At 38.3% G+C, this 13,782-nt stretch overlaps 1 protein-coding gene across 3 annotated transcripts in view; it reads right to left on the reverse strand.

The window, feature by feature from the left end:
* Positions 1-13,782, reverse strand: part of Rif1 (replication timing regulatory factor 1) — a 51,407-nt gene that overhangs the window by 13,028 nt on the left and 24,597 nt on the right. For all 3 annotated transcript variants that reach the window (XM_038336550.1, XM_038336551.1, XM_038336548.1), the window contains exons 21-29: positions 10,110-10,209; positions 6,406-6,670; positions 4,902-4,944; positions 3,808-4,010; positions 2,419-2,518; positions 1,666-1,785; positions 837-988; positions 375-458; positions 245-296 (exon numbers count right to left, since the gene is read on the reverse strand). In XM_038336550.1, coding sequence (XP_038192478.1) covers positions 245-296; positions 375-458; positions 837-988; positions 1,666-1,785; positions 2,419-2,518; positions 3,808-4,010; positions 4,902-4,944; positions 6,406-6,670; positions 10,110-10,209 — 1,119 coding nt within the window. The remainder of the gene's footprint in view (positions 1-244; positions 297-374; positions 459-836; positions 989-1,665; positions 1,786-2,418; positions 2,519-3,807; positions 4,011-4,901; positions 4,945-6,405; positions 6,671-10,109; positions 10,210-13,782) is intronic.

Genomic DNA, 13,782 nt, shown 5'->3' on the forward strand with positions numbered 1-13,782 from the left:
GGGAGGCAGAGGCAGGAGCCTGAGAAGAGCCACTGCACAGCAGTTCCAGGCCATCCTGTACTTCAGCTCCAGAAGTCACTTACACATATTTATGGGCAATTCATTAGCGTACAGCTCAAAGTTAGGAGATTGTAACAAATTTTAACAATCAATGAAACAAAGATCTACAACCTTATAATTTACTAGACCTCAAAACAGCAGGATGATTTTTGAAAAACACCAAAGCATCAAAAATTGCTTATACCTTAATTACCCTGGCATCTTCTTTTGGTTTTTCAGTTAAAGTGTGGCTTTCCCTAAGATAAATAATTGTACAAATTAGATTATTTTTAATTATGTAATTATGAAACTAGTCATAAAAGTTTTGTACTTACATAGATTCTTCTTGGCTAAACTGAGCGGAAAATAAGGTGTCTTGTGAAACATCTAGATTATTATACAAGGCAGGAATATCACACCTAGAAAAAAAATCTTATAAATAAAAATCTAAAAACCTGGTGATAGTCCCACTATCAAGAAAAAGTTATAATTCTACCAAAGTGTATTTAATAATCATATAAGAACAGATTTTTCTCCTCCAAAGCTTAGAAACAATGGGCATATTACTGGAAAGATAAAATGTTATTAAATGCTACCATGTATAGTTCCGTCATCTGCCATTAAAATTTAGTATGCTCTAGCTAGATCTGGCTAGATGTGGCCCAGTGGTAGAGCACTTACCTACCATTACTGATGTCCTAAGTAAGATTTCCAAGGCATTCCAAAAACAGACACCTGACACAATGACACATTCTCACATAAGTCACATAGAGGTCAAGAGAAAAGTGTCCACAAACCTTTTTGTCTTGAGGACTTCTTTCTGGTGCTCAGTCAAAATCCTTGCCTTTGCCTCTTTTTCTTCAGGAGGTATGAACACAAAGTCAGTAGATTTTTCCTCTTCCAAAAGCTTATTACTCCTTAATTTTGGAGATGAAGATTCTAATTTCAGCTGTGGGTTTTTAAAAAGATGTGAGTTTCCAAATTATTTTCTAATCTTTCTATGTTTTCTAATACTATGGTATTATTTTTTAATTCTGATTACGCAGTTTGAAATTGACATACATTTTTCTCATCTGAAAATAATGTCTATTTATGCAGTCCAGGTTAAACTGAACATGAGATTCTGTCTCAGACTACAACTACTACAAATGTTAAGATTAGAAGCACACATATAAAACAATATTCACAATAAGAAATAAAATGCCCTTGACTTTCCCCTACCTCTAATATTCAGAAGATAAAGTAGTAAGCCTTTTCGGAAACAATTCTATGGAGTTAGATATACACATTTTACTGGACAACATAAAGTTCTAATCAAAGGATCTAAATTATTGTCATGCAGTACACTGTGCTGTTCATTCATCCTTTCAGCTCTCATCAGGAAAGCTGCCCAGAATAACCACATGTAATACTGAGAGTGACCATGAGGCTAAGCATCATACAGATCTGTCATTACTAAGAAAAAAAAAATCACTGCAGGTTCTATCAGGCCTGTATTTTACATTATACCACAAACCCAAAATATATTTGGTCTTCCACAACTCTTTCCTCCAAATATGAGGGTTTGTGTCCTAAAGCTAGCAAACATTATTTAAAATGCCAGTAAATATACTTTTGAAAACATACTTTGGCCGACAGCTTCGTATTTTCTTTTTTATCCTTAGTCTGTGCCAAAAAGGAGTCTCTTTTTCCACTTGATTTTCTTTCCATGCCACTTATCTTGACATTTAATTGTGAATTTTCTGTCTATTAAGAAAAAAAAAAACATATTAAGTATGTCTACTCTTTGCTTCTTTTGATTATCCAAATTTCAGTCTAATGATTATTCATTTAAACTGGTATAAAATTTCTTACTATTTGAGTCTACTGAAAATAAAGGAAAGCCGCTGTTTAAAAAATCTATTTCTACAGTCAGGTTACAGACTTTACTTTTATAAATTCTGAAGAAAAAAAAAACTTGTTACACTTTTTAAGCTTTGTATCAAATTACTAGACACAACAAATACACATCAGTCTTGAAATTCAGAAGAAAATACACGAAACATACAACATTTGAGAATAAAAAAAACTCATGTAGGTGGAGAACATAAATGTATTCAGCACATTTTTCTCTTACAGCAGGATGTACAATTTGACACGCTAAATTATGTTGAACAAATAGTAAGAAGCTGTTTTCTCTGGTGAGAATTCTTTAGATAAAACAAAAACCACACAGTAAACATCTGTATTTTTTCTCTGGATTATAAACAAAAGTACACATTCCTTCCTAAATGGAAAGCTTCATATGGAATGAGAAACAGGTGGTGCTACTGAATTCTTCCCTGTTCAAATACTCATTTAAACCAATCTACTCAAATTGAAGAAAAAAAATCTACTTACTGCATCTGAATATGGCCCACTGCATTCATCCATCATTTCAACGTTTTCCAAACCAGGCAACAGAAGCAAAACTTTTTGTTTGGCTTCTCTTAATACTGGTCTTTAAAAATAAGTACAAAGATATTAAGTAAAGTACACTCATAATGTTAAAAATATTATGAATCAGGTTCTCATGAATCCCAGGCTGGCCTCAAACTTGTGATTTAGCTCTATGACCTTGAATTTCTGAAGCCATCACTTCCAGTTTATGCTGTGATGGCAATAAAGCCCACAGTTTCAGGTACACTAAGGAAAAACAGCGCCAGTCCGATTTAAAATTGTTATGTAGCAATTATACCTAGTTTATGTCTCTTACTTACACGTATACAACACTGATAATTAGAAAATATTTGGAGATTTTCCTCTATACCTTTCACAGCATTCTCTCTTTCAACTTAATTTTCGAGCAAGGCATAGCAGGCTTTGTGCCTATAATTCCAGCATACTAAAGGTGAGATAACACGAAGTGTTCAACAACAAGCTACGCTACAAGTGTGAACCTTGTCTCAAACTCAAAATGATAAAAACAAGCAAACAACCCCCCAACCCACAAACCCATGAAAGTAGTGGGCTGATGGCTTAATGGTTAGAAGCACTAATTGCTCTGACCCTGGTTCAATCGCCACCATTCATAACTCCAGCTCCAGGAAATGCAATGACCTTTTTAGCCTCCAAAACCACCAGGCATGCACACTGTGTAAGAATATACTTGCTTGAAAAACACTCATACACAGTTTTTTAAAAATATCAGAGTTTTCAAACATTAGGGATTAGTGAGGTGACTGCTCTTCCAAGGGACCTAGCAGCGAACAGTCTAACTCCAGTTCAAGACAGACCCGATGAAGGCCCTCTCTGGCCTCCACAATGACCAGACATGGAGTTGGTACACAGACCCACATACGGAAAACATTCATATAAAATAATTTTTTCTCAGTTTGGTTTTAGAATATGCTAGACATTGTGGCAAATGCCTTTAATCCCAGGACTCAGGAGGCAGGGGCAAGTGAATCTGGGTTTGAAGACAGCCCAACTACATGAGTTCTAGAACAGTCAGGGTTATATAGAAACCCTGACTAAAATTTTAAAAAATTTAAAAGTTTACTATTACTACTCTCCATGTCTGGCTTTATTAATAACCTACAACTCTCTGCCCTTGTTTATTTAAGGATTTTTCTGTTGCACATACTGGTTCCACAAAATGTTAAGTCTAATAGAAGTCAACCCAAGTTTAATTGTTACTACATAGTCTGGGGATACAATTAAACTGTGCAGGTTGTATTAGAACCCAAATACAGGTTTACATCATCATAATGGATTAAGCAGGTATAGGAAGTTGCAATGCTAACATACTTTAATTCTTCAGGATAAACCAGAGTTGTCGCTTTAGCGAATGTAGTGTTCCACAACAGAGCACTCTGCTTTCGAATCTGTTTATTCTTGTGAAGAAATATTATGCACAGAAGTGGAGAAAGTTGTCCAAGAAGTTCACTGTCGTAGGCCCCAGGATAGTTGTGTTGTAGACAAGCAACAATTTCTCCTAATAGCTTTTCTAACTAGGAAAGAGTGGGAAATGCAAAATGTATATTAAACACAATTACTATTTCAATTTTAAAAATATCAACCATCTTTAAGCAACACCATGGTCACCATACATATATACTCCTCTTTAAAAACAATCAGGTAAATTTACTTTAAATGCTAGTACTGTATTTGAAGTTATTTCTTAAGATAAAAAATGTTATTAATTATAATTCCAATTAATAACTATGTATGCAATTTATAATATTATAGCAAACCCCACATAAAGGGTTAATACCTGAGGATTACATGAATTCGAAATAGTAAATTCTAAAGAAAAAACCCAGCTACTAAAGAATGTATCCATACCCTATTGTTTTATGACCATTAAAAAATGAAGCAATGGAAAAGGTAGTGGTGGAGCACACCTTTAATCCCAGCACTTGGGGGGCAGAGGCAAGTGGATTTCTGTCAATTTGAGGCCAGCCTGGTCTACAGAGCAAGTTTGAGGACAGCCAGGGCTAGAACACAGAGAAACCCTCTCTCGAAACGACCCCACACACAAAACAAAAAAATGGAGCAATGGGGCTGGGGGTTCAGTGGTTAACAGCACTCAGTGTTAACTCCAGAGAGAAGACCTCTTCTGACCTCTAAGATAGCACTCATTTATCCATAATTATAAACGCATGCCCATAAATGCAGTAAAATAACAAGGAATGGAGGCACTTGACATTAAAGCTCACAGGCATAATTTCAGTCTCTGGATTCTACACAGTAGGAGAGAACCAACTCCTGTACATGTCCTTTGACCTCCACTCACACCACGGCATGCATTTAACATCAATTATGTTTAAAAAAGATAACTACAGAAACCATATGGTGGTCCTTAGTGATAAAGTGTATTTTTTTGGACACTATCTACTTACCTTGTTGTTCAGACTACTATACACTTTAGGAACTTCATCAAGCCTGAGAAGACAGATATAAAATCAGTAATATTTCAAGATGCCATCGCTGCACTAGTTATCAAGCTAAGTCTCAAAGAGAAGACACAGAGCCACAAAAATAAGGAAAAACAGTCATAGTAATGTAAAATATCCCAAGAATCAAATATCAAAAATGAAGTAAACATAACACTTAGAAAACAAATCTTTAAAAACACCTAGAACAGACTTCACGTGTCTGTGATTAACTACTTGTCCAAGTCTTGTCATTTGTGCACAGGAACAGAACCTCAGGTTTGTGTACACTAGGTTAGTGCTGTACTAAGCTATTTCAACAGAAACACACACACACACACACATTTAAGTGTGGGCAAGTGCCTGTGGAGGTCAGGGAAGAGGCAGAGGTCAAAAGAAGCAACAGTTGAAGTTTGGGTTACCAGCAGTTTAAGCCTACCCAATGTGGATGCTGAAAGCTACACTCCAATCTTCAATAAGAGCAGCAATCTAACTGCTTCAGCCACTGCTCTGGTTTCTCCTTATACATTCTAAAATAATGATTTTTTAAAAAATGTGGCCAGGTGGTGATGCATGCTTTTGATCCAAGCACTTGAGAGGCATAGGCAGCTGAAATCTCTTGACATTGAGGCCAGCTTGGTCTAAAAAGTGAGTTCCAGGATAGTCAGAGCAATTAAACAGATCTTGTCTCAAAAACAAAACAAAGAACCTTGACTTAACAGATGCCATGGTCAAAACAAACAATGATATGCGGGCAAATAATGCTTAAATGTTATCATGACAGACGAGGCTGGATATAGAACCAATGGAGTCCACTGATCAGAAACTGAGATTAAGATGAGGTTTTCGTGTATGTAACTACATACAGTGTATTATCCAACTGCACAGTATCAAGTAAAATATATCCATATTATGTATTTAATAAGCATGTTTCTTTGTGTAAATAAGTATGAAAAGTCACATGTAAAATTGAAAATTACAGGGAGAGGAAAAAGTCAAATGAAATAGTTCTAAGTTGTTTCTATTTGAAACTTTTACATTTTAAAATACATATAGATATATTCTAGAATTTCACCCAGGACAAAAAAGCTGATGCGAAACCAAAAAGTTACTAATTATACTTAAATTACACATATTAGGCTGAGAATATAGGCTCTGTTGGTTAAGTGTTGTCACACAGACAGAAGACCTGAGTGAATTTGGATCCCTAGAACCTGAACACAAAGTCAGATGAGGACACACAGACTTGCAAACCTAGCACTAAAGAGGATATCCTGGTGCTTCCTAGAGTTTGCAGCTGGAATTGGTGAGCTGAAAGTTAGAGGCCCTGTCTCAAAAAGCAAGGTAGGTAGTTAATAGAAGGCAGCCTGTGACAAACATATGTACATAACACATTCATAAACCATGCATACATGCAAATCACACACACAAACTCACATATACTTAACATGAATAAGCTGAAAATACTTACTTTGAGTTTTCATATAGTAAAGCCAGAGGTCTTGTAAAAGTTGCAAATATTTCTCGGATCATAGAAGGCAAGGAAATGTGTCCAAATATATTAGAAAGCATGCTGATGACTGAGTTAACAATGTTAACCAGTGTATCAGAATACGTTTCCTTGAAGCTCAGAGTGTGGAAAGAATGGATCAGTCTCACAATTAGCTTAAATAAAGAAGCCAATTTCCCAAGGGGTTCCTTCTTCTTTCTGGACCACTCTGAAGACCTCTGTGGTGCTAAGACAAAATTGGATTGAGTCTGCAATGTATCACTCACTTTTTACATTTTGCATTCAAATACTAACTACATCATCAAATACACATGTTCTTGTTATCTAAATCCTCAGATAAGCCTTCAAATAATACTTCAAAGTATTACTGAAAAACTATCACTAGACTAACTTTAGAAGAAAACCAGGACAGGTGGTGGTGGTGCACGCCTTTAATCCTGGTACTTGGGAGGCAGAGGCAAGTGGATCTCTGTGAGATTGAGGCCAGGCTGGTCTAGAAGAGCTAGTTCCAGGACAGGCTCCAAAGCTACAGAGAAACCCTGTCTCAAAACTCAAAAAAAATAAAAGAACTGGCAAATCTCAAATAATCCCCCCAAAAAAGGAATTTCAAAGAAATTAAAATACATTTCAGTTTCTGCTATCCCTCAGAATTCCACAACTATTTTACAATTACTAAATCATACAACTGAAATAACAAAGCTAAATTATAAAGGGCTTCCTATACTACGTGATTTCAATAGAAATTAATATTCCTGGCTCATTTGCATGCACTTCATTGGTTCCTACAAATGAGACACTACAAAGAAACTCTAGTATCTATTTTCTACACTGGAACATTTACTTAAACGTACACATTCTCCTTTACATTCCCTCTTCGATCATCTCTACATATTCCAGGTATAAAACAAAGCAACGTTTCTTCTGCACTGAAAGTCATTCTTACTCCAAAGTCACCTGTTTCTGTAAAACAATCAAGTCTTAGGAGAGCTTCAATTTAAGAAAGGGGAAAAGTCTAATTCGTACCTTACTAGCCAGCTTCATAATGAACTAAAACCAGAATTGCTACCAAAAAAGGTCAATCATCCTCTCTAGAATCAGTTTCTTCAACATAAACATGTTAAAAATATGACTCAGAAATTCTCGTACAAAATGTTAAGCCTGAGGTGCCGGGCTATGGCCGAGATGAAAGGGGATGTCAAGAAGCTATCACCCCCCCCCCAAAAATTATCTGGCCAAATTTTATGTTTGTATATTAAGAATACTGGAAGTAAGGTTCTCACTTAAACTGGGTAGGTACAATGCAGCAAGAACCCATGCAGAATCATATGACAACCAAAAGCATATCCACAGAAACCAGTAACTCAGACACGACATTGTAGTGTGGAGCTGCAGGCTGTATTCCCGCCGCCCTGCACCTGGCCACTGGCTAGCTTATGCCCCAAAATAACAACACACAAACTGTATTCTTTTAAACACTGCCTGACCCATTAGTTTCAGCCTCCTACTAGCTAATTCTCACATCTCTTGCTTTAACCCATATCTAATAATCTGTAATACTATAAATGGTGTCTTACCAGGAAAGATTCAGCACGTCTGACCTAGTGGCTGGCTTCATGGCATTTGTCTCCCTGAGGAGAGGCATGGCGGTCTGCCCCAGAGAGGCAAGGCATGGCGATTTATCTCACTTAGGAGAGGCGTGGCATGACTGAGCCACCTACCTCACTTCCTTCTTCCTGTTCTGTCTACTCCACCCACCTAAGGGCTGGCCCATTAAATGGGCCAAGGCAGTTTCTTTATCAATGAACACAAACAGAAGACCCTCCCACATCACCACATCCACATCCATGCCCAAGCTTTCCTCGGTAAGAGGACCCAGAAAGAACAATGAATTGCTCTGGCTTTTTATGTGTAAGTCTCAGATAAAAAGAACAGTTTCTGCGGTAAACAGCTCCAGGTATTAAAAAAGTACAAGATATAGCTGAATACTCTGCAAAACTCACAAGCAGTGGAAATTTCTCAAATTACCATAAGAAAAAGATGTCATTCAGTAATAAGGTGCTTTTCTAGCAAGTAAAGGCTCTGGGTTTGATGCCCAGAACTCATACAATGCAAATGGAATCTACAAAAGAAGAAGAGGGAACAAGGAAACAGTGGAGAAGGTTAAACATCGTGTTAGATACATAATCCCAGTGCTGGGAGGAGAAACAGGAATATGAAGGTGGGAGTTTTGCTGGCCAGTCACTTTAGCCTATCAGTGAAATCAAGGTTTAGTGAAATCCTGTCTCGAAAATTAAGCAATAAGAAATAAGAGCAGTGTTTTTCACCCTTCCTAATGTTCTTCATGTCTCCCAACCATCAGATCCAGAAACTCAAAACTGATAGCTTGAGCTATTATATTGGAACATGTTATCAAACTATATCAAACTATAATCCCACTCAATAACTGTGAAATAAATATTATGAAAACAACAATTCAAAATAGGATCTCATGATGTAATAATGGGTAAGAAATCGACTTCTGATACAGGCTAATTTAATGTAATCAAATAAAAACAATGTGATCATTTCAGAAATCATGAGTGGCAGCCAAGGATGATCATGACTGTAATCTTAGAGGGATCACCAACAAATCCTAGAATGTCATAAGCGATAAGACCATATATTCAAAAAAGTCTTACGACCAAGTGATTTAGGAAGATGAATTACCAAGTAATGAGTCATGAGTCAATGTGCTAGAAAATAAAGTACTTGGGATAAAGGAGATATATATATCTCAATTGGTACAGTGCTTGCCGACCATGCACAAAACCCCCAGCTAAAACCCTATCCCAGGAGTTACTAGGTAGAGACAGAAGACCTGAAGTCAAGGACGTCTCTGGCTGCATATGAAGTGAGAAGCCAGTCTAGAGAGACTAAATAGACGAGTTCCTCCTTGTGACAAGCAACCAACAATATATGTTAACATTACCAGGAAAGAATGAATTATAAATTAAAAGCACCACTACATTAGTTTTGAGGTATTTGTTTAAAAAATTCAAAGTTCCTTGAAGAAATGTGGCAAGTTCAAATTAAAAGGCTGGCCAAGCGCTTCATCTATGAAAACCATGAGACAATAATAATACTGAGGTGATATTCCAGGCTCATCAAGCTGTTTGCTTGTATACCACGCTTTTACATTGGGAACAGTAATAGAACAAATGCAAATTTGAGTTTTTGTTCAAGACTGAGGGTCATGTTATACATATACAGCCCAGGCTACCTGGTGTATTTCTCCCAGATAACCCTGACAACTGCTAGGATTAGAGGTGTGTGCCCAGACCAGGACTGTTACTGGAGAATCTAACCAAAAAATGAGGTTTCTGTAACTTTGCGCTAAAAATTTGCTTAAGTGGTGATATTAGCAAAATAATCTGATAAAAAGTTTGTAAAGTGAAAGGAAAGAGGTGTTAGGATTTTCTCTAGCCAGGTGTTGGTGGCACACCCCTTTTATCCCAGCACTTGGGATGCGGAAGCAGAGGCAGAGGCAGAGACAGGCAAATGTCTGTTAGTTCCAGGACATTCAAGGCTGTTATGTTAGAGAGAAACCCAGCCTTGAAATACCAAACAATTTTTCCCTGAAATGCTATGAAATACTGTATAAACAATGATAAAAAGAAAATACTTACATTTGATTTTGGGCTGATACTTAACATTATACGGTGAAAAGTCGATACAATCAACCATTACAATAATAATTTGAGAGATCCTGTCCAAGAATAACAAATCCTAGGAAAAAAATGTAAGTACCACAATCAGAAACGCTTACTACAGGAATAGTATTCAAGTGTCAATTCACATACAAAAATTTTATTATTTATCCTACAAATACGTGGTCATTAACACTTCTCAACACTCAGAAAATTATTGATCTTTACAGTACCAAAAATAAGCCATATCCACTAATAAATCCCATTTATTTGTTTATTTGTTGATTGACTGATTGGGATCTATGCAAGGTCTTAGCCATAGCTCCATCTAAAACCCCACCCTCAAAACTAGAGTGACAATTCATCTGCGAAGGTACAAAAAAAATACACCCACGGAAGGAGGTTCCAGGGCATCCAACAGCCACCTCCATTCTCCATGGGCACCAGCACTCACACACGTGCGCTCTGCGCTCGCTTGCTCTCGCTCGCGCTCTCTCTCTCTCTCTCTCTCTCTCTCTCTCTCGCTCGCACGCACACACACGCACACGTGCACACACGCGCGCGCGCACACACACACACCCCTACATAATTCCAAGTCTTGAAAATTAATATTAAGCCCCATGAATACAAACACAATGAAAGCCGCTAAATAAGCTCCTCTACATTTCTTCCTCATCCTTAACAAAAAAGAAACAGAATCTAAAAATGCGAGAAAGACGGTAGAAAACACAGGAAGGGTAACACAGCTTTCCCCTCCCACAACATCTACAGCTACTACTTTTCCAGGCATGCAGTACACCTCCGACAAAAAAGAATATAGAGTACAGAAGAAAAAAGACATTCTCCACCACAAGATGAACTATCGACATTCACAAGACTTCCGCAGAATGCACAGGATTCAGAGTCTCTTAAGCACTTTCAGAGATCCAAACATATCCATGAGAGACAGGATTCCATAGTGGGAACTGATACCAGGCTCAACAAAGCAATCTAGGTCAAACAAAATCAACAGTATTCACCATCATATCCAAATGTCCAAAAACTAAGAGGATAAGGATTCACCAAACAAGCGCTGTGCGTTGGCCCATGTTGGGGATTGCAGACCCCTGACCCCTTGACTTTCTTTGCCTGCCTCAAACCTTTTGTCTGCTGGAGTGAACAGAGTAAAAAACTTGTTTTCCTGTGCCTACAGCTGCTCTGAGTAGGAGACCCTAATGAGTTCCTGATGGCAGGGGAGTGAATTCTGGTAGGTTTTGCAGATGGGCAAGGCTATCAGTTAAGGATCCTGATATATGGTTCCCTGGAGCACAATCAAGTTGTCATTCTTAGCATTCTTATTTCAAGGATGACCCGCGTCTCCGCGTCTCTGTGTGTCTCCAGCCTAGCTCCCAGCTTGCATAGAGCAGGCACTACAGGTCCACACCTTTAAACATAGGGGAACAGAGCTAGGTAGATCTCCTGAGTTCAAGGCCAGCTGGGACTACAGAGTAAGCTCCAGGTCAGGAGCTGCACAAAGAAACCCTATCTCAAAAATGCAAAACTCTAAGAAGGCTAGTGAGATGGCTCAGTGGGTAAAAGCGCTTACCACCAAAGCTGACAGTTTAATCCTAGGAACCATTATAGTGGAAGAACCGCCTCCCACAGTTGCCCTCTGACTTCAACAGGTACACTAACACGTATACATGTGCACAGTATAGAAAAATCTAGTCAGTCAGTGTAGATGAAGAGCTGCTAATCGCAAAACAGAAGGGTCAGGCACAATAACCAAGGCTTGGAATGTCAGCAGTATAAAGTCTTACCTATGGAAGTTCTATTAAATTGGAATCCAGTTAGAGTTACAGTGTTTCCCTGTCTCAAAACACACACACACAACTGGGGATGGATGCACACACCTGTAACTCAGCACTGTGAGGAACAGAGTCAGAAAGATAGCTTGGGCTTGCTGGCTGACAGTCAAACTTAAACAGGAAACTCCAGGTTCAGTAAGACTTAAGAGTAAGATGGAATCATAAACCAAGACAGCTAAAAACCCTCCTTCGACCTCTACATGCACATAGGTATCACACCCCCATCCCACACTATGTCCTCATGTGAACCCACCCAAGGAGAGGGGTTCAAGATGGCTCAGGAAAGAAAAGCAATTACCACACAAACCCGACCCCAGAACCTATTGTGAAAGGAAAAGTCAACTCCCAAAGGTTGGCCCTGACTTCTACAACACAGGTTCCCATGTCCCCACCCTAATATTAATAGTAATTTCTAAAATGAAATCAATGGAAGATTAATTAGGACAGTTAGTATGGTAGAGTCCCTGAATAGCATGCATGAAGCCTGACCAAGTAAACCAGGTATTGTAAGTCGCACCTGTAATATCAGCACTCATGAGATGGAGGAAGAAAATCCATAGGACAGACAGACAAGTGATCTCTAGTCCTTGACCCTCCAGTTCAGTTCCCCAGTCCTCAAATCCTGAACCCCACAGCCAAGCTTCCAGTCAAACTAACGATAGATGCTAAGTCCCAGCACAGAAACAAAAAGGCAAAAGTCCAAGACAGCAAATGGATCCAAATAAGAATCTGGAAGGGCTTCCAAAAAAAATTTAAAACTGGTTATATTCTAAGAGAATGAAAACAAAGAGATCAATGAAATGAGGCTGCTAATATAAGACATAAAAAAATAATTCAATAAAAAGATATAATTTACTGCTGAGCAGTGGTGGCTCACATCTTTAATCCCAGCACTTGGGAGGCAGAGGCAGGCAGATCTCTGTGAGTTCAAGGCCAGCCTGGCCAAAGAGTTCCAGGACAGCTCACAAAGTTATACAGAGAAACTCTGGAAAACAACAACAAAAAGATGTAAATTACTGAAGAAAAGCCAAGCTGAAATGGTGCTGGAAAAAGTTCTGTGAACCAATAAAAATCTCAGTAGAAAGCGTTACTAACAGACTACTTATTAATATAGAAAACACAAGGGCTGAAGAAGAGAGGGTAGAGAATTTGGATCACTTAGTGAAGGCAACGACAAATTTACAAAATCCATAAATTTACTTTGGGACACCATGGAAAAACCTACCTTTTGGGTAATGGCCATAAAAAGACTACCAAAGTCAGAATATTACTTTCAATAAAATATAAAGGAAATTTTTCTACACCTAGAAAAAAAAGATGCCCATCAGGCAAAAGCCTATAGAATTCCAAATAGAACTAAAAAATGAAACTGCCCTTAACAGTTTAAATAATTCAGCAGGGCGCTAGTGGCACACACCTTTAATCCAAGCACCTGGGAGGTGGAGATAGGCGGATGATCTGAGTTTGAGGCCAGCCTAGTCTACAAAGCTGGTTCCAGGCCAGCCAAGGCTATAACAAAGAAACCCTGTCTTGGGGGAAAGGGACGTGGGAAGAGGGCAGAATAAAAGAAAGTATGTTGAAAAGCTACTAAAGGGGCAATTCAAGTCTGAAATGAGACCTGGTGCCCTCTTCCGGCCTGCAGGCATGCATGCAGACAGACCACTGTATACTTAATAAATAATCTTTAAAAAAAAAAAAAAGAACGAATGAAAAATGCCATACCAAACAAATAAAGGCCAACACTCAGGAGGCAGAGGCAGGTGAATCTTTTGAGTTCAAGGCTAGCCTAGTCTACAGAGCAAGTT

The sequence above is a fragment of the Arvicola amphibius genome, chromosome 7, assembly GCF_903992535.2.
Source record: "Arvicola amphibius chromosome 7, mArvAmp1.2, whole genome shotgun sequence".
Classification (NCBI taxonomy): domain Eukaryota; kingdom Metazoa; phylum Chordata; class Mammalia; order Rodentia; family Cricetidae; genus Arvicola; species Arvicola amphibius.